The 21966-nt window shown below is 45.3% G+C and overlaps 1 protein-coding gene across 2 annotated transcripts in view; it reads left to right on the forward strand.

Moving 5' to 3' along the window:
- Positions 1 to 21966, forward strand: part of SHROOM3 (shroom family member 3) — a 329341-nt gene that overhangs the window by 96912 nt on the left and 210463 nt on the right. For both annotated transcript variants that reach the window (XM_053588265.1, XM_053588349.1), the window contains exon 2: positions 12068 to 12222. In XM_053588265.1, coding sequence (XP_053444240.1) covers positions 12068 to 12222 — 155 coding nt within the window. The remainder of the gene's footprint in view (positions 1 to 12067; positions 12223 to 21966) is intronic.

Raw genomic sequence — 21966 nt, forward strand, 5'->3', positions numbered from 1 at the left:
GCGCATCTTTGGGAGCACACCTTAAAATAAGACACTATCTTATTTTCGGGGAAACAGGGTAGATTTCAATAGTCATCCCCAGCATTCCACACTGACTTCCAGTTTCTGTATTATGCTCCTGTGACTTCTGTAACAAAGAAAGTTTCCATTTTGCTTTTGCCATCAAGAAGCTGAGAGCTAGGCCAGGTGTGGTGGTTATACCTGCTATCCTAGCACTTGGGGAGGCTGAGGCAGGTGGATTGCTTGAGCTCAGGAGTTCAAGACCAGCTTGAGCAATAGGGACACCCTGTCTCTACTAAAAATGGAAAAACTAGCTGGGTATTGTGGCTGGTGCCTATAGTCTCAGCTACTCAAGAGGCTGAGAAAGGAGAATCACTTGAACCCAGGACTCTGAGGTTGCTGTGAGCTAGGCTGAGGCCATAGACTCTAGCCAGGAAGCCTGGATGACAGATTAAGACTCTGTCTACACAAAGAAAAAGAAGAAGAAGAAAAAAAAAGAAGCAGCAGCAGCTTAGAGCTGAATTGCACTATGCTATACTCTGGGTGGCTTTATTATCTACAAATAACTGGTACCAGAAAAAGTCTGTCTAAGGGAATCTACTTTGAAACGGGGACCAAAATATGATTTTAGATTATATAGAGTTAAAAAGCAAAACAAATGACTATGAAAAAAAATTGATTTAACTTTACTTTTTAAATAAATTTAAGTTACCATGTAGCCATGTACTGACTCTCAGAATGAGGAATCATGTTGACTTCTTTGGTCCTGCTTTCTTCATTGAGTTTTGTTTTCTTGTTTTTTTTTTTGAGACAGTTTCACTATGTTGCCTGGTAGAGTGCGGTGGAGTCACAGCTCACAGCAACCTCCAACTCTTGGGCTTAAGCAATTCTCTCGCCTCAGCCTCCCAAGTAGCTGGGACTACAGGTGCCCGCCAGAACGCCTGGCTATTTTTTGGTTGTAGTTGTCATTGTTGTTTGGCAGGCCTGGGCTGGATTTGAACCCATCAGCTCTGGTGTATGTGGCTGGTGCCCTAGCCCCTGAGCTACAGGTGCAGAGCCTTCATGGAGTTTTAAGATAGCTCAATATTTTTTTTTTTTTTTTTTTGGCCGGGGCTGGGTATGAACCCGCCACCTTCGGCATATGGGACCGGCGCTCTACCACTTTGAGCCACAGGCGCCGCCCAAGATAGCTCAATATTTTATTCTTGGCAGCACCTGTAGCTCAGTGGGTAGGGCGCCAGCCACATACACCCAGGCTAGCAGGTTCGAACCCAGCCTGGGCCAGCTAAACAACGACAACTTTAATAGCTGGGTGTTGTGGGGAGCACCTGTAGTCCCAGCTACTTGGGAGGCTGAGACAAGAGAATCACTTAAGCCCAAGAGCTGGAGGCTTCTGTGAGCTGTAATGCCCCAGTACTCTACCCAGGGTGACAGCTTGAGACTCTGTCTCAAAAAAAAAAAAAAAAAAAAAAAAAAATTTATTCTTGATGTTTTGTCTCTTTTGAATGATATTGACATTCACTATGCAATTGGTTTGCATTTTTCTTTGCTTGATGTATTGGTTATTTGCAGTCGATCCCACAGGTAACCGTGCTGGCAGGAGGGAGGAGCCAGCACAGACCACAGGGATGCAGCCAGTCTCTTCACTAGTGACTATTTCTAACTGGGAAGAACCCTGTAACTGTGGAGACTTGGAAGGTGGATATCCAGATAGATAATGAGAATCCTGGAAGGTGAAATGCATACTTTGTAGTTAATCTTGCCCTTGGCTTTTATTTTATTTCGTTTTTTTTTTTTTTGCGCTCAGATCCCTCCACTATGTCCTTTATTCTTTTGTATTTATTTATTTATTTATTTTAGAGACAGAGTCTCACTTTATTGCCCTTGGTAGAGTGCTGTGGCATCATAGCTCACAGCAACCTTCAACTCCTGGGCTTAGGCAATTCTCTTGCCTCAACCTCCTGAGTAGTTGGGACTACAGGCGCCCACCACAACACCCAGCTATTTTTTTGTTGCAGTTTGGCCGAGGCAGGGTTTGAACCCACCACCCTCGGCATATGGGGCCAGCGCCCTACCCACTGAGCCACAGGCGCTGCCCTATTCTTTTGTATTTTTAAGGCATTACTTCAAATCTTTTGTAAAAGGAAGTGGCATATAAATAAACGAATGGAAATAAATACTCATTAGCCCACCTTTTAATTACTCAAACTTGTTCTTTTCGGAATCAACCACCTTGGGGAAGATGGGGTCTGCAAATTTCTCTTAAGGCAGCCAGCGAAGTTGAGCGGCTGAAGCTGCTTTGTGGAGCTTGATATTTAATCCTGGTTTTGAGGTCAGTTCCTTCCTTCCAGTGAGCAGTAAATCAGGAAGTGGAGGCCTGTCTCTGCTTTCCGGGGCTGCAGCCCACATGGCTGGCGCTTAAGGCATCACAGGGCAACTGCCCTGGGACCCCTGTCTGAAATGAAAACTTCTCTCCAAAGGGAGACTGTCTCCTGTTTCATTTATAAATCAAGTTAACGCTGGTTCTTTGTCTTTAAGAAAATAACCTCTTTCCTCCTCTCAGCAAATTTCTTCCTCTTGGTAATGTGGTTCTTAACACATGTATTCTGAAGCAGTCAGAAAAGTATTAAACTTTAAAGATAAAAACTACAAAGCCTGCGCTTCGTGAAACAGCCGTCTGTGGAGCCCCTGTGCGCGTAGGGAGCTGCCCGCGTCTTCATCCTCGTGGTCCTCACCCCCACGCTGGTGGGCAGTCTTACTGTCCCCATGTTTAGCTAAGGAGATGGATGCTCAGAGAAGACAAATTTCCTGCCCAAGATCATGCAACACTGGAGGCAGGATTCATACCCATGTGGGTCTGACCCGGGAGCGCCCCGTCTTCATACACCCCACTGCCTTCACCTCTGTTCTGATGCTTCTCTTCCAGGTTATGAAAAGTGGAAAAGAGTAACACACCTCCTATCTCAAAAAAAAAGCATTATCTAATTTTAGTGCTGTTTTGCATATGTACTGCAATTTAAATATTGTGGAATTTTCTCTGATGGTCATGTCTTGTCACTATGCAGACCGGGGAAGATTATCCGTATTGTATATATCAGAGACCCACCCAGGGCTTACAGATAAAAAGGGCCCCAGTCAGGAGTAGAGCACAGGGCACCTGGCTCCTAACCCAGCATCCTTCTCCTACAATACACACCATTTCATGACCCAAATAAGGAGTTTATTAAGGGTTAGATGAGAGGCAGGTGGGGAAACTGGAGGCATCACAGCTGTGTCTGGGTGTCATTTAGTGTAACTCCCAGAATTGTTTCTCTGTTTTGTTTTAAAGTCCAGCAGTTAGCTCCCACATAAGGCTGATGTATTTTGTGGAACCTGAGAAGCAGATATAGGATCCTGGAAAGAACTTTCATTTATTTGACTTTGTTTCATTTTCCTTCTTTATGTTCACCAGGTTATGAATAATGACAACTCCCAGAGAATGAAAAACAGCTTTGCATGGCAGGTTCTTGATGCATTTTCCTTATCCATTTTATCTTTTTATATTTTCCTTAAAAAATGCTTTAATACATTTATTGCACTAAGGTAGAGTCCCCAAATCATCAACTGCACAAAATGGCATACAAGTTGTACGTTAACTGTGAGTGACTGAATTGTCTTTCTCTCCCCATACTCTTTGTCATCATCCAGGAACAAAAGTAATCAGGAAAGGAAAATAAATCATTCAAGAATTTAGACATAAAATGCAGGTGGGATTTGATTGGGGCCGACTTCTACAGTGGAGTTCGGACTGTAGTAATTAAGACTCCAGAGGGATGTGCGTGTCCAGCCGTGTGTGGCAAGGCCGTCTCCCTGCCCGGGGGCAGTGCTGTGTGCCAGCTGTTGCTTTCATGTGCAAGCTGTGAGTCTACTGACTCTCTTAACCTGTGTAATAGGTTCAGAGCTTCTAGGATCCCTGAAAGAAAAGGTTCAGAACACACAGAAAGACTGAGTGTCAGCTTTCTCTGCACTTGAAGGATTAGGCAGACAAGTGCAGTGTTACTTGAGGGGCAAAGATCTGGGGGGATTCTCAGAGGCAACCTGCTGGAGAATGTGGGCTTCGAAGATAGAGGCCCGAATTCCAGTCCCAGCTCTACGTTGCCACCTTGAGCACATTATTTTATTCTTCTGAGCCTCAGTATTCTCGTTTACATAAAAAGGCAATTATAATAAACTTCCAGGATTGTTGTGACAATTAAGATGATGCAATAAACTCACTGGACCACGAGAAGCCCTCAACAACTGGTGGCAACACTGCTGTGTGCCCCTGAGGGCAGTGGGATGCCACAGTGAATGAGGCAGGTGCAAGTCCCCATCCTCCTGGGACTGACTTTCTAGGAGGGGACAGATAATAAACAAGATCTGTAAAATATAGGTCATGAATTAGGTGCTGGAGAAAAAATAAAAATGGGAAGAAAGACAAGTAGTATTAGGGGAGGCTGACGTTTTGAATGGTCTCCTCCAGAAGCTGAGTGTGGGTGAAGTCCTGGAGGAGATGAGGGAGAAAGTCAAGGTTCCCAGGGGAAAGCATTCCAGGTGGAGGGGACAGCCTGGCAGTACAGGCCCGTGGGGTGGGGTGTGTCGGGCACGGGCCCGTGCCACTGAAGGCAAGGGCTGATATTGGGAGCTACAAGAGGCAGAGAGGGAAGGGGGATGAGCCGGCAGGACCATGAGTGCGTAGAAAGGACTTTGGTTTCTACTGTGAGTGGGATAGGGAGGGTCACCAGGAAGGCCATGGCCTGATCTAACCGGAGTAGTAGCAGACTCACGAGGTTTAGAATAGGGCTGGGAGGCGGAGTCACAGCATTCAGTCTGCAGGGCACAGACCATGGAGAAGTGGAGCATGGGACCAGTCTTCACCCCTCCTCATGTAGACGGGGCTCGAGGGGCTAAGACCAAGGAAGAGAGACAGGCCTGGCCTTGTGCCCCTGCAGGCCCTCATCCATCTGCCGGCACAGGCGCACCCAGCTCTCCTTTTTGTGCCTATGCCTGTATTTTGAATACATTCCTGTCTGAGCACATATTGCCCAGTATTATATTTATTTCTGTAAAGTTGGTTCCCCATACTTGTTCAATAAATGTTTATTGATCGTCTATTATGTGCCTATCACCTCTTAGGTATGATGTTAGGTGCTAAGTATTCCAGCAATGTACAAGATTGTAAAGAAATTCAAAACCAACCTTTACATGTCAGAAAAAAAAAAAAAGAGTCATCAAAGCAAAATCAACTTAATCCTATAGGTGTGGATACATTTAGAATTTATGCTCCAGGCCCTGCTGTGTGTACACACACCTTCTCCTTGGCTTGTTAGCTTAGGGATTTCCCACCCAAGTATACTTAATATGTTATCTGAAGTCATTTAGCCAGGTGACAGTCACATTCTTGGAATAAGTAAATTCTGTGCAGGTGAAATTGGACAAACAACGCCAGTGACCTCTCTCGTTGCTCCAGTATTGGTCCAAGGTTTAAAGTAAAAGCCTCATATTTTTCATGGAATCTTGGTGACAGACACTATCAGCAGGGCTTGGGGTTAGAAGAGTATAATTCTCTTTGATGAACAGTTCAAGTAAATTAAACTTTTTGTAAATATAAGTGTTTTGAAAGTCATAATGGCTTTGAGATACACCGTGAGACTTGATAAGGACGCTAGCTCTAAGCATGAAGTTGGCCTCAGCTCCGTGTGGTTACTGACATCCACAAGGGCAGCTCACTGGCTCGGTTTGTCATTTGCACCAGTAAATGGAGACCAGCTTGGATTAAGGCAATTCACAGCTTTGTTCTAGTCAATAGCTTCAACTACGCATGTATCTTGGCAACCAGGTTTATTACCTGAGTGGGCAGCAAATACCCAGTGACACTGGTGCTACCAAACAGAAGGGTGAGGAAGGGCCAGCAGCGGCAGAGGTGGAGGAGGGGCCCAGGCAGGTCCTAAGTCATTGCAAACTGATGCAGGAGCCTTAATATAGTTAACTGAAAGAGTTAATCTGGAGGGTCTACACTTCACCCCAACTGGCTCAGTTCAAGTCCTCACTTCGGCCTACTGGGACTCCGCTTTTTGGAGTGAGCCCCGGGGTGGGTCTGGCACTAAGCAAACTCCCGAGGGCTCCATCGATTGCCTGACTGCCTGGGGAGACTTGTTCATCTGCATCAGGTTAAGCACCCTTGGCTGGGCACAGTAGCTCACACCTGTAATCTCAGCGCTCTGGGAGGCTGAGGCAGGGGACTGCTTGAGCCCAGGAGTTTTTTTTTTTGTTTTTGTTTTTTTGCAGTTTTTGGCTGGGGCTGGGTTTGAACCCGCCACCTCCATATGGGGCTGGTGCCCTACCCCTTTGAGCTACAGGTGCCGCCCTGAGCCCAGGAGTTTGAGGTTGCCGTGAGCCAGGGAATTCTACACAAGGTAACAGAGTGAGACTCTGTCTTAAAAAAAAAAAAAAAAAAAATTAAACACTTTAAGAACAGAAAGAATCTAGCCTTGTTTTTCTGACTATGGGTTCTCTAACAGGTCTCAGTGAAGGTGATATTTATAAAACACAAAAATATGAAATGTATTAAATATACTAAAGGTGAACTCCAGGAAAGGAACTCCAGGAAAGGAGAGAATACTGTGGTTCCTTCATTGGTATTTCCCCAGCTCTCGGGCAAGGGCTGACAACAGGAGATGCTCAAAAAATATTTGTAGGATGAATGAAAGAATTGAGTGTGTTTGCCAAGTTTTTGACCCCAAGAAGTCTACAGCCTAGGAGAGCGGATAGGGCATGATCAGATATACCTGTGACCAGGGCAGTGGCTACAGCTCATCTCAGGACAGATAGGAAACATCCAGAGGAGAGGGAGAGAGAAATTCTGTTTGGGCTGATAAGAAGTTTTGTAATGAAGGAGGAATGTTTGGTGAAAGGGAAAAAAGGAAGAAAAAAGAATAAACTGGCCAGGTGCGGTGGCTCATGCCTGTAATCCTAGCACTCTGGGAGGCTGAGGTGGGTGGATTGCCTGAGCTCACTGAGTTTGAGACCAGCCTGAGCCAGAGCAAGACCTCCTCTCTAAAAACAGCCGGGTGTTATGGCAGGCGCCTGTAGTCCCAGCTACTCAGGAGGCTGAGGCAAGAGAATCAATCGCTTAAGCCCTAGAGCAGGCGTCCTCAAACTTTTTAAACAGGGGGCCAATTCACTGTCCCTTAGACCGCTGGAGGGCCGGACTATAGTTTAAAAAAAAAAACTATGAACAAATTCCTACGCACACCGCACATATCTTATTTTGAAGTAAAAAAACAAAACCAGAACAAATACAATCACACTGCCTCATGTGGCCCGCGGGCCACAGTTTGAGGACCCCTGCCCTAGAGTTTGAGGTTGCTGTGAGCTGCACTCCACAGCACTCTACCCAGGGTGACAGCTTGAGGCTCTGTCTCAAAAAGAAAAAGAAAAATTACGAGTTTCAGTTACCCAAAGTGTGCAAGAAAGCTGATAAAATCAAGATTCAAAAACAAACAAACAAACAAAATAAGAATACAGGGTAGGGGCTTATGAAAAGATCAATGTTGAAGAAAAGATCTAAAGATTTAATTATTTAATGAAAACCTCAGGACACCATGAATCATGGAGACAGTATGGAGCGATTTGAGAATCAAAACATGTAGCAGGTACTAGGATAAAACAAAAACAAAAAAAAGAAAACATGATGTAGGGGCCTAATTAATGTTTGCTAAATACATACCCTTTCGAAAAGTCATCCCACAGCCCCCACTTACTTCCATTTTTTAAATGATTATTTTAATCGATTTTTAATTTTTTTATTTTTTTTTTTTCGGCCGGGGCTGGGTTTGAACCCGTCACCTCCGGCATATGGGACCGGCGCCCTACTCCTTGAGCCACAGGTGCCGCCCTTAATCGATTTTTTAAAGTAAGCATTTTAAATTTAAAATTCAGTACAAAATGAAGAGATTAAATACAAAAGGTTATAAAAATATTTTATGAGAACAGTGCACAACAATGGAACTCTTGCTGGCAGTTTTCCTCACGGTGTTTGCCTTTGCATGAGTCAGTCATGAGGATGGGACATAAAGGATACAAATGTGCTCTCTTGACTTCCCTTTTTTAAAAGAAGTTGGTCATTTCCTAGGTCTCATTTCATTGAAATTGTTGGCAAATAATACAGAGGGGATTCAGTTCCACACACTGCAGCTTGAACAGGCCCTGTCTCCAGAGCCCGTGGCTGAGCTCTCCCCTCGCACCACGACCGCCTGGCAGTAGCTGCTCTGTAAACATTTGCTGAATGAAGGAACCAGCATTTTCTGAGGAGGGCCCTGTAGGCCGAGCCCTGGGCAGCCATGCCCAGCTAAGGAAAGGTGGAGTCGTGATCCCAGTCTGCAAGGAGCCCACAGTTCAAGCCGGGGATGTGTGGGCCAGAGGGTGGGGGCAGATAGAGTCATAAATCGCTTTGCTGAAAGACGGCCATAATGACCACAGCAGCACATTAGGGTAGCCTAAAAATAATAAATTATTTGTTATCACTTTACATTTATGTGCTGTTCTGTTCATTTGATTCTCTGAAAATAGGGGAAGGAGGGATTACTTCTTAAAAGACAGATTCCAGGGACAAGTGGGTAGGGTGGGTATTGATGAGGGTCTGAGAAAGCCTTGAAGGAACCTGGCCTCACAGCATGAGTAGTAATTATTGCTAACCATCATTGAATATGTACCAGCCCAGTGTAAGCACTTCACTTGCATTGGGCTTCTTGAATCCTTGCGACATCTCATGTGATAAGTACTTCCTATGTGAGGCATAGGAAGGTTATAGAACCAGCTCAAAGTCTCACAGCTGGCCAGGTACACTGGCTCCCATCTGTAAACCTAGCACCTTGGAAGGCTGAGGTGGGAGGTTGGCTTGAGGTCAGGGGTTTGAGACCAGCCTGAGCAAGAGCAAGACCCCATCTCTACTAAAAATAGAAAAAATTAGCCAAGGGTGGTGGCACGCTCCTGAAGTCCCAGCTACTCAGAAGGCTGAGGCAGGAGGATCACTGGAACCCAAGAGTTTGAGGTTGCGTGAGCTATGATGATGCCACAGCTGGCACTCTACCCAGGGCAGCAAAGTGAGAACATGTCTCAAAAAAAAAAAAGCCTCATAGCTAGTAAGTGACAGGGCTGTATAGTCTTGGCAAGTATAGCATTGTGAAGTTTTTATAGTTGGTTCAAGGGTGCAGCAGAGCATGGGGAGAAATTCAGAAGGAGGCTTGGTGCCCGTAGCACAGCGATTATGGCACTGGCCACATGCACCAAGGATGGCAGGTTCGAATCTGACCTGGGCCAGCTAAGCAACAATGATAACTTTAAAAAATAGCTGGGCATTGTGGCGGGTGCCTGTAGTCCCAGCTACTTGGGAGGCATAGGCAAGAGAATTGCTTAACCCCAAGAGTTGGAGATTGCTGTGAGCTGTGACACCATGGAACTCTAACGAGGGCGACATAGTGAGACTCTGTCTCAAAAAAAAAGAAATTCAGAAGGAAAACCTGGGCAGCTGATGTAAAAGCCTTAAAGTCAGTGTGCTCAGTGTGTGTGGAAGAAGCGTCTCTATGAGGGTGCAGGGAAGGCTGATAGATGGAAGGACCAGAGAGGCAGGGGGAGAGGACCAGGCGTATGGGATGGCTAAATACACCATGTGACATTATGTAGAATATTGTGCAGCAAGTGATCCAGATGTTATAGCAGAATATTTTATGAATGGAAGTATCTTCATGATATAGGATTTATGAAAACAACTGCTAGCTCTTTTGAGATTTTGCAGTAAGCCAGGAACTGTGCTGGCCAATTCATGTGGCTTACCTCATCAGTCTTCCTGCAGCTCTGTGAGGTGGTGATGTCATTAGTGCCACTTTATAGAAGAGGAGGCTGAGGCTTAGAGAGAATAAATAACTTCCTCTTACTTCGTTTATCCGTTTTGACTCCTCAAACTCTTTACTACCTCACTCTGTTGCCTAGGCTAGAGTGCCTGTCAGCCTAGCTCACTCCAACCTCTAACTCTTGGGTTCAGCAGATCCTCCTGCCTCAGCCTCCTGAGCAGCTGTGACTACAGGCACCTGCCACCATGGCCAGGTAATATTTTCTATTTTTAGTAGAGATGGAGTCTCATTCTTGCTTAGGCTGGTCTTGAATTCCTCCCAGAGTGCTGAGATTACAGAAGCAAGCCACCTTGCCTGGCCCAACCACCTCACTTCAATGCCTGTTAATTACCAAAACACATGTGAGGAGATGTGATCTCATTTTTACAAGAAGAAAAAATATATGAAATTCATAAGCCGGGCTTGGCGCCTGTGGCTCAAGAGGCTAAGCCTCCAGCCACATACATCTGAGCTGGCAGGTTTGAATCCAGCCCGGGCCCGCCAAACAACAACGACAACTGCAACAAAAAATAGCCAGGCATTGTGGCAGGCACCTGTAGTCCCAGCTATTTGGGAGGCTGAGGCAAGAGAATCGCTTGAGCCCAGGAGTTGGAGGTTGCTGTGAGCTGTGACACCACAGCACTCTACCCAGAGCAACAGCTTGAGGCTGTCTCAAAAAAAAAAAAAAAGAAAGAAATTCATAAATCAAACTGTAAACAGTGTTCATCTTTAGAGCATAATGTGGAGGAAGCAGTGTTAAGGCTCACTTTTCCTTTCCCTTCACATATTTCCTGTATTAATTTCATCCTTTATCACACATTAATAAATACATAGTGATTTAATAATAAATTGATAAATATTAATAAATAATAAAAGCATGAGTTTAGCATATATTATTTATTGCTTAAAATAAAACTTTTTTTAATTCATAAAATAAAACCTCTTTTGTATATATTAAAATTATATATATAGTTATTTGGCCTTTTTTATAGACATTAACACCTACTGAAGGTTTTTGAACATGTGCTCAATTCTGGACAGTATTTAATGAAAAAAAGAGAAATGGCTCAGGTTTTGTTTACTCACATTTTGTTTTTTTTTTCCCTTTCCTTCCCTTTTGTCCCACAGCTCATGGTTGCCTCCTAACACACTACATTATTTACTTGTTGATCACATTTGTTATTTGCTCTGCTCACCTGAGCACCGGAAGAGCAAAGGTCTTTGGTCCACTATAACAGCCCAGGCACTTGACAATTTCTAATGCCAAGTTATTGAATAACTTTATTAAATGAATAATGGTGTTTTTATTGACTATTTCTCAGAAGAATTCTAGGTCTATAGTAAAAGTTAGTGGAAGACACGAAGATAACCCTTACACCTGTACAGCCTCCCTCCCCCCACAACCAACGTTCCCCATCAGGCTGGGGACATTTGACACAACTCATACCTACCTTGACACACCATCGGCCCCCAAAGTCCGTAGGTGGCACTTGGGGTACAGTCTATGGGTTTTCACAGTGTAAATAACATGCGTCCACCGTGACTGCTACTGTGTCACGCGGAGAGCTTCCCCGCCCTGCAATCCTGCGCGCCCTTCTTCCTCCCTCCATGGTCCCCACCCACCCACCCCAGCCTTCGGCAACCGCAGATCTTTTTACGCCTCCCCAGTTTTGCCTGTTCTGGTCACACACCACCCGAAATCGGCTTTTCCAGACCGGCTTACTTCTCTCCTTTCTCTTACTAATGTGCGCCTGAGTTCTCCCATGCCAGTTCGGGGTTTGAGAGTTCCTTCGTTTCTTTTTAGTGCTGAGTAATATGCCCTGGTCTGAATGCACCGCTTTATCCGATGAATGGCAATTTTAGGCCAACACGTAAAAAGCACTCAACTTCTAAGGAATAAACAGTTGCTCTGAGCGGGCTTTGGGAGCTGAAGATGTCAGGGGTGGGGAGCTGTGGCCAGCGCGTGGGATGGCGGCCCGTGTGTGCAAACCCAGCAGGCCCATCCCCGGGCTGTGGGCAGGGTGCGGGCGAGGGGCAGCGCGGCCAGCCCTGCCCTCCCGCAGCTCGCCCTCCGCGTGCGCACTGGGGGAGCTGGGGACGGCCGACCGAGCCCCGGCCGGGCCCACGCTCACTGGGGGCTCTCTCGTCTCTCCGAGCAGGTCGAGGAAGGGGGCAAGGCGGACTCGGTGAGCTCCAAGCTGCGGGCTGGGGACGAGGTGGTGCACATCAACGAGGTGGCGCTGAGCAGCTCCAGAAGGGAGGCCGTGTCGCTGGTGAAAGGGGCCTACAGGACCCTGCGGCTGGTGGTGCGCAGGTAGGTGGCGCCCGCGGGTCCCTCTCCCTGCCCCCTCCGCCTCTGGGCGAAGAGCTCGGCCTGGGTAGCTTGTCTGTACGCCTCCACCTGTGGGTCCTTATGCTGTTTTGTTTTCCGTTTTTCTTGCCCATCCCGTGGGAGGTGAGGAGGAAGTGGGGTGAAAACGGTTCAGACTTGGCTGGTCTTTGGAAACACTCGGGGTCCCAGTAGGTCCTGGCTTGTCAGGAATGTACTTGCTAAATTTCTGGGCTGGATGAAAAGTGCCGCTCATCCCAGGTGTGATGTGCGCCCTGAGAGGCTTTCTCCCCTGGGATAGAGAAAACCCTTGGCTGGGAGCTTTAGGTGCCATCCGAGGGCCACCCCTCCACCACGGCTTCCATCATTACGAGCCAGGTCCGTCTTTCATCCTGTTTTTGGTCTCAATGAGTGGCGTTTCCTCTGTTGGAAAAGGCTTGTGACGTGATTGGTTTCAATGCCTTCCTTTAAGAAGCTTTGTACTTCCAAGAACCAACTCATGGTGCAGGGAATTAGTTATGGAGAGGGGAGGGAATTGAATTCTTTTTTAATTCTTTTTTTATTTTATTTATTTATTTATTTTGAGACAGAGACTCAAGCTTTCGCCCTGGGTAGAGTGCTGTGACTTCACAGCTCACAGCAACCTCTAGTTCCTGGGCTCAAGCCAGCCACTCTCCTGCCTCTGCCTCCCAAGTAGCTGGGACCACAGGTGCTCACTACAATGCCCGGCTATGTTTTTTTTTGTTGCAGCCGTCATTGTTGTTTGGCTGGCCTGGCTGGATTCGAACCCACCAGCTCAGGTGTATGTGGCTGGCGCCTTAGCCGCTTGAGCCACAGGTGCCGAGCCTTTAATTCTTACTATAAACCAAACACTGCTTGGGTGTTTTATATATGTTAGCTCATTTCATCTGCAGGAGAGCTCATGAGGTACTTGTAGTACTTCTTGTAGGCAAGAGGCTAAGCAAGTTACTGAAGGGGGCAGGGCTGATAAGTTGAAAAGCCAGAACAGGGTCTCAGCTTCCTGATCCTACTTCATCAGGCCCCTGCAGCATCCCCAGCTTGACCCACCAAGCCCTGGGCCCACACATTTTGTATATTTGGATATTTTGGATATTTCTTTATTAGCCATGTTTCAGCTGCCTCACGTGGTAAGTAATGTTACAGTATTTGAGAATTTAAGTTGACTGGGACATTAAGAGCCATCAGTCAAGCCCCACCATTTTCAAATTGTGGAAAGTAGGCTGATCTTCCATCATGGAGGCCATTTCCTCCCACACTCATTCATGTCTCAAACATTTCCTGAGTGAGCCCTTGCTCTGCTGCACAGCAGCTCTTCCCAGTCATGAAAACAGTCGTGAGTGTGGTCCCACTGATTCTCTGCAGCGTGCTGGGCTGTGTCCCATATCTCTTCAGGGCCATCAACTGGAAGTTGCTTCTCTGGAGTTGAGACATTGAGAGTGTCCAGAGCATAGGCACCCGAGTCAGATCAGACCTGGGTTCAAATTCCGGGACTGTCACATGCTAGCTGTGGGACCTTGGATAAATTACTCAACTTCATTTAAAGTTCAGTTTCCTCATTTTTAAATGAGGATTCAAATATCTACTTTATGTCAAAATATGGAAACAATTTAAGTATCCAGGGAGGACTGAATAGATAAAGAAAGTGTGTGCCTGTACACACACACACACACACACACAATGGAATATTATACTGCCTTAAAGAAGAAGGAAATCCTGCCGTGTGGATTTCCACATGGATGAAAATGGAGGACATTATGTTTAGTGAAATAAGCCAGGCATGGAAAGGTAAATACTGTATGATCTGACTTATACTCGGAGTATCACAAAGTCAAACACAAGAAGTGTAAAACAGTAGTTACAGGGGCTGGGGTGTGGGGGAAATGGGGAGATGTTGGTCAAAGGCTATATACTCTAGTTTTAGATGACTAAGTTCTGGGGACCTAATGTACGGCATAGTGACGATAGCTAATAATATTGCATTGGTTTACTTACAATTTGCTGTGAAAGTAGATCTTAAGTATTTTTATTTCACACGTACACACACAATGGTAATTGTGTGTTGGTTAATTTGATGGTATTAATCATTAAACAGTTTGTACATATATCAGATGATCACATTCTACACTTTGAATATATGTTATTTGTGTCAATTGTGCCTTAATAACCCAACCTATTTTCCAAGGTGATTGGAAAGATTAAATTAAATACTCTATGTGATAACAAGAGATGCTGCTGCTGTTATTTATATTGTTATTGGCCAACTCTAACAGGCTCACTTTTTGTGGTCGAGATTTGAAGAAAGTGTCCCATCATCTCAAATATGGTAGCTGATTTTCCAAGCAGATGGGGAGAAAGGCCCTGAACTATTAGGCTTGCTCCTTGTGTCCAAAAGAGTGTTAAAGATGGGCAGTGCCTGTGGCTCAAGGAGTAGGGCGCTGGTCCCATATGCCGGAGGTGGCAGGTTCAAACCTAGCCCCAGCCAAAAAAAAGAGTGTTAAAGATTTTGGACTCACCTTGCATTGAAACCCAAATCCCCGCTTGAGAACACTGGCACTTATCTGTTGCGTACTGACAGTGAATCCACACTCCTGATGTGTTCTGATGGGACTCTGGTGACAGACTGACCTCTGGAGTGGGGCTGCTCTGTTTCCTGCCAGGGAGAGTGGTCATGTCAGCTTCTAGCTGCTGGTGACGTGAAATTGGAATTACTTCTTTTGCTAGAACCTTTGGAAATAGACAATCCTAACTTTGAAATCTGGTCTTATTATTTGCAAATTATGTGACCTTGGGCCTTCCTAAACCTCAATTTCCTCATTTGTAGGATAGAAATAATCATTCGTGCCTCAAAAGGGCATTATGAAGATTTAATAAATTACGTTTTAGTACACAGTAGATGTGCACTATTTGATCATGGTTATTCTGGATTAGCTTGGAGAGAGGCCTGTGGTAATCCAGAGGACAGTTGTCTTATAACCAAATACTCTGGCTGCCTGGTTATTCAGAAGCCCTCCCTTTAATTTCCTTGGTGAATTTGTTGGTTTTCAAGGCAGCTGCCTGTCTCTTAAAATGCTGGGCTTTCAGGAAGTTGTCTATGTCCATAATTCTTGGAGCACTCTTGGTTGAAAAATGACCAGATACCCCAAAGTAAGGCAAACGTGAAACAAAGTTTATTGAGGAAGAAAAAGAGAGGTTTACAGAGTGAGGAAGTTCACAGAGCAGGGTGTATTGGCCACAGACAGTGAACGGCCTTGAAGAGAAGCAGGTAAAGAGGTTTTGGCCCTGGTTCTCTTTTATACTATCCCAGTCAGCCTGAGGCCACCTTGGAACCAGAGTCTTGCAGCACGTGCAGACCTCCCGTGAGCCTCTTTGAGAGTACACTGGGGATGTGGACCACATGATAATTAGCATTAAGGCTGTTCTAGGTCACCCTCAAGACTCTTATGCCCATTATCAGGCTAGAGAGTCTTCTACATCCTTTGCAGTTGGCTCGCTAAGTTCTGATTGGCGGATTTGAGGGTGGTCCTTCCTCCCCACGTGTGAGCAGCCACATGGGACAAAATTCAGGTGGGCGCCCCTCCCTTGTCCCTGTTTCCTGGGAAAACCAGATTCCGAGCTATCTACCTAACACATTTACCACTGTTAGGGCTGGTCCCCAACCTTAACAGGGCTAGAACTGGACATGACTGATGCGGAGCTTGTGGAATTTAGGAGGGTTAATTCACATCATCCAAACTCACCAGAAATGGAAGGCTATAAACCAGAGGCTAATGCATTGACACGTTTTAACAAAGACAACCAAGAGTGTCAGATATCCCAAATGGACCCCAAATTAGCACGTAGCTCTTTATCTCTAAGAAAGTTAAACAGAGAATTAAATTATCGTCAGGAGCTTGCACGGTGCCCTCAGACTCAGAGTGAAGAGCGTGGACCTGTGGGCACCAGTGTGTGCTAGCATCCGCCCTGACAGCCAGATGGCCTGTCTCCCCGTCGGGGACTCGCTGCCAGGCAGCCACACACTGACATTGCATCTGTGAGTAAGGGCCCTTCCCTTCCGGACCCCAGGTAACCTGCTGCCTGAGTACTCTCTCCAAGTTCTTTCCCAACCAGGCCAAATCCCCTCTGACTGACACATTCTTTCTTTAGTTATGCTAATGACATGGGTGAGGGTAGTGAGCAGTCCCCTCATTCTGCTTCTGGTGTGTGGGAAATAATTTGTCTCTAAAATGCCTTTTGAATGCGTCTTATCTCATCTATTATGTGTTAATGTTTATAACTGAGCTTCCAGGGCCTGAGCGAAAGGAGGCTGGCTTTGCTTCTCTCACATCCCTGTAGGTGCGGATTGTGAACTTGCCTCGGGAGACGGGGCTGACGTTCCTCCCTGCCTTTCAGAGACTCCTACTCTGCTCTGGCTCTATTGGGCGTTGCTTTTAGAAGGGCTGTCACTTTCCTAGTAAGCCTTACTACCTTCAGGCCTCCGCACGCACACCCATGTCATCATCCTGACGTTTTGTTTCCTTCAATTTATTCATGATGGAGTGACTTACGATATTTCTTTTAGTAGCTTTCTTTTTTCTTTTCTTTCTTTTTTTTTTTTTTTTTTGAGACAGAGCCTCAAGCTGTTGCCCTGGGTAGAGTGCTATGGCATCACAGCTCACAGCAACCTCCAACTCCTGGGCTCAAGCGATTCTCCTGCCTCCACCTCCCAAGTAGCTGGGATTACAGGCGCCCACCACAACGCCCGGCTATTTTTTGGTTGCAGCATCATTATTGTTTGGCAGCCCTGGGCTGGATTCGAACCTGCCAGCTCAGGTGTACGTGGCTGGTGCCTTAGCCGCTTGAGCCACAGGTGCTGAGCCAGCTTTCTTTTTTCTTAAGTAATCCTTATACTTTTAAAAAAGATTGGGGTGACTTCCTGGAAATATAATGAGGTAAAGGCTGTTTTTTGGAGGAATCATTTGTGTAATAAAAAATTATGTATCAACAGCCTTGGCTGCACCTGCCTCTTTTCCTCATAAAGTTGTTTTGGGTGGGTGAGGGCAATACCTCTGTCAGCCTTCTACCTCCATTGTAAAAATGTGAAGAGTAGTGGTGTTTAGTTTAGGTGGTTATCTTACTAGTGACCAAAAACAATCAAAAGTAGAAACACCTTCTTAAAAGGCTACAATGACAAGAGAACGCCAAGTCTCAAGTGAGTTGTGGGTCAAAGATTTTCAAAGATCTGCTGACCCATAAAGAAGGCAGAGTTTTGCCTGCTGGGAGGAGGGAGTGAAAGAGCAGGTGGGTGCTGCAGGGACCCAGCATGTGTCCCTGCTTGGTGCTCAGGGGGAAAGGCTTACAGCCAGTAGTGGATAAATGGAGAAGAAATGGTAGAATAAGAAGTGGTCAAAGAAAAAACCCTTCAAAAGGAAAATAAAAGTCTCCCAGTTGCAAGAAAACCTTTTGGAATGTAAGGTCAGGACAAAGGATGTTAATTAGGAAAGCAGATGTGGACACAAATTAAAAGTCAACACTCTGAATTCCCACTGAAATCAACACAGACTTTATTCTGCAAATATGCATAAAATACTTGTCAGCGGATCAGGCAATTGTTAGAAATGGTTAACAGATAGAGGAGAGGAACTTCAGGTTTAATTTAACATCTCTGAGAGTGATGCAAGGTGCTTTTATTATAGGAAATGCTCACTGCAGTTCATAGATACCAAAAACTTAAATTAAAACAATAGGCAGCTGGTGAGGTGTGATGACTCTTGCCTGTATCCTAGCACTCTGGGAGGCTAAGGTGGGAGGATCACTTGAGCTCAGGAGTTTGAGACCAGCCTGGCAAGAGTGAGAGACCCCATGAGCTATGATGCCATGGCACTCTACCCGGGGAGACAGAGTTAGACTGTATCTCAAAAAAATATATAAATAAATAAAATAGGCTACATTTCCCCTCCAGAACAGATTGTTGGGGTTAGTTGCTGGGTATTCAACTACACACACATTTTTACCCTGAGTTCGCACTGTCAGGATGCCATAACAACCACTGGGAGTTCTTAATCCCAATTCTGACTTTTCCCCATTTTCCTTGGCAAATCTGACCTCCCAACCTTCTGCGTCAAGGTACTATTTTCGCCAAATCCTATCCTACTCCCAAATTTGACATCAGTGAATTTTTAATTTGTTTGTTTCAGTTTGTAGTTGGCTTAAAAAACAAACAAACAGGCTTGGCGCCTGTAGCACAGTGGTTACTGTGCTGGCTGGTTACTGTGTTACACATGCACCCAGGCTGACGGGTTTGAATGTGGCCCAGGTCAGCTAAGCAACAATGACAACTGCAACAAAAAATACCTGGGTGTTGTGGCGGGCATCTGTAGTCCCAGCTACTTGGGAGGCTGAGGCAAGGGAATCACTTAAGCCCAAAAGTTTCACGTTGCTGTGAGCTGTGACGCTACAGCACTCTACCAAGGACGACATAGTGAGACTCTGTCTCAAAAAAAGAAAAAAAACCAACGAAACAAACAAACAAAAACTTCTGTATATATTTCCTGGTAAAGGTTTTGTACTTTTTTTTTTTTTTTTGGTTTTTGGCCGGGGCTGGGTTTGAACCCACTACCTCCAGCATATGGGACTGGCGCTCTGCTCCTTGAGCCACAGGCGCCACCTGGTTTTGTACTTTTTTTTTTTTTTACAAGGTTTAAGGAAGCCATACCAAAATGAAAGGAAGCGTGAAGGGCTGATATCTACCTCCAGACCTGAGACTGCCTGGGGTCTGATGGTGCAGATCTTTGCTCTGTGACCTTGGGCAAATCATTTAATCTGTCTGATGTTTACCCCCCAAGATTGTTGAGGATTAAATAAGAAATACATGGGTACAGTATTTAGCATGGTGATTAAAGTATGAATGCGTGGAAAATAAATTGCATATTTGTTAATTAAATTAGCAATCTTCAACCTTTTTGGCACCAGGGACTGATTTCATGGAAGACGGTTTTCCCGTGGATGGTGTCAGGGGAATGGTTTTAGAGGGATTCGAGCACGTCACCTTCATTGTGCACTTTATTTCTATTATTATTACATTGTAATAAATAATGAAATAATTATGCAGCTCACCGGAACACAGAATCGGTGGCAGCCGAGACCTTGCCAGGGTTCCTAGACCCCTCACATGCGCAGTTTTCAGTAGAGTCTGTGCTCCTGTGAGATTCTAACTCCTCCTAGATGTGGCAGGAGGCGGAGTTCAGCCCGGAGGGTGAGGGGAGTGATTGGGGGGAGCTGTAAATACAGATGAAGCTTTGCTAGCTTTCCTGCCGTTCACCTCCTGGGCCTGGCTCCTAACAGGCCATAGGGGTTGGGAACCACAGGATTAAATTATCTCTTTGAGAAGCTCCACTTAATCTCTAGAACACAGCATTCAAATAGGAGGGAAGGTCCCACTTAATGGGAAAACTGTGATGGGAAAGTCTCTTTCTGGGCATAGGAGAGATCATGTCTGATTCAGAGCAAAGGGTGGGGGGAAAGTGAGCCCATTTTCAAAGTAGAATCTTATTACTAAACCTCTTCACCATCTCTGCAAATCTGATGCTGCCTTTCCCCTCCCTATTAATCTATTGAATTGACATATTAAAAGGGAATATTTATTTTTTAATTAAACATATGTGTGAAATAGTAGATCACATTTGAGGGAGAGAAGGGAGATGGAAGAGGAAAGAGGGTTGAATAGGCTTGGCACCTGTAGCATAGTGGTTATGGCGCCAGCCACATACACTGAGGGTGGCGGGTTCAAACCCAGCCAGGGCCAGCTAAGCAACAATGACAACTGCAACAATAACAACAGAAAAATAGCCAGGTGTTGTGGGGTCTGTAGTCCTAGCTACTTAGGAGGCTGTGGAAAGAGAATCGCTTAAGCCTAAGAGGTGGAGGTTGCTGTGAGCTGTGACACCACAGCACTGTACTCAGGGTGACATAGTGAGACTCTGTCTAAAAAAAAAGGTCTCAGACAAAAAAACTCCAAAACAATAAAAACCAAATAAGTGTATTCTTAATTCATCTAGGAAAACGTTTTAATCAAAAAGGCAGTTTCCCACAGACCTTGAACATCTGTAGGAGTTCAAAGGAAAAGCCCTGCACTGAGGGTATCCAGCGGAGTTTCTGCATCAGCCTCTGGAAACAAAACTGTGTGGCATCGGCAGCTGCTCCCCCCTTTCCCTCCCCCACACACCCCGAAATGGTGATGAAATTAAGTTCTCCCAGACCCTTGGGCCCACACTCTTCTCAAATTAACCTGCCCACATTTCTGAGGGTTAGCAGAATAGTGTCTTTTTATAAATGGGTGGGATGACATGATTGGAATGGAATGGGGTGGCTGGCTCACACACTTGCTCCCTCCATGTCAGATTACTGCCGCCTTTTATTTCTGGATTGAGTTGCAAAACTGTAACTTGCCCAGGATTTGCAAGTGGATGATCTTGGAAGAAGTATCTTGTAATGAATAGTGCTTTTGAAGACCTCTTAATTTAAAGGATATAAAATTAACTTTATTAACTATAAATAAAAAGGATTGCACAATCAGTTCCTTTTCCATCTCATGGTTGCAGTTTACAAATGAAATAATTTCTTGGAATATTATTACAACACCCTGTTCACATCCTCCACACTGGTTTGCTGCCTTCCCCTCCCCACCACTCTCGGACTTCATTCCCCGCCCCCCCCAAAAAAAAGCATCCATATTTTACAGCAGCTTACTCTGATTAACCACCTGCTGTTCCTTTTTAACTATATCAAAGCAGTTTAAGGAAACAGTTTATTAAAAGCTTTCAAGGCAAATTGAGCTGAACTCCCTATTTTTTTTAAGAATTTTATTATTTTACTTTTATTTTATTTTTTTGCAGTGTTCGGCCGGGGCTGGGCTTGAACCCACCACCTCCGGCATATGGGGCTGGCACCCTACTCCTTTGAGCCACAGGCGCCTCCCTGAACTCCCTATTTTTAAAACTACAAAGTTTGAAGGGAGAGTTGGAACTTTTTTAGACCTAAAAACATCTTCTCTTATAAATTGACAACCTGCAAACCAGATTGTGTAGCACAAAAGCACCAGTGCTTGGGTCTGAAATCACAGGCTCGTAAAGAGGGTGCCCCAACACCTGGATTCAAGCCTCAGTTACGTGCGTTCTGGCCGTGGTACCCTGGCAGGAACCCATCTCTCTGAGACTAAGTTCATTCTTAAAATGGAGGAGAACAGTAATAATAGCTTCCATACGGAGTTGCTATAAGGATGAAACAAGATAATGTGTCTGAAAATGCTTCCTTGTCATAAAATATTAAGTCATTTCTCCATGAGGAGCTTCTGTCGTGCAGTCTCAAATCACGAAAACTTAACCTGACTGCCGTTTTCCCATAATTATTCTATTTGAAAGCACCGGTTTGACTCCTTTGTGCAAAGAGAACATACATGTTTTAAAGCTTCTGATTTTAACCTTTTTTCCTAAGAGGAAATCTAATTTTAAAGGACAGTAACAGGTCCTGGTTCAGAATGGGAATTTTGAAAAAAAGACCATATTCTCTGGAGAACCTAAGTTCAAAGAGTTCTGATTCTGCTGAGCTCGGGAAAGGGCAGCTCGGCTGTGGGGAGGGGCAGGTGTCTCTGCACTTCTCTGCATTTTTATCAGAAGGACTCACCAGGATGAACGGCCGTAGGGTGCACGCGGCCACAGCGTGAAAGCCCACCAG

The sequence above is a fragment of the Nycticebus coucang genome, chromosome 1 (genome assembly GCF_027406575.1).
Source record: "Nycticebus coucang isolate mNycCou1 chromosome 1, mNycCou1.pri, whole genome shotgun sequence".
Classification (NCBI taxonomy): Eukaryota; Metazoa; Chordata; class Mammalia; order Primates; family Lorisidae; genus Nycticebus; species Nycticebus coucang.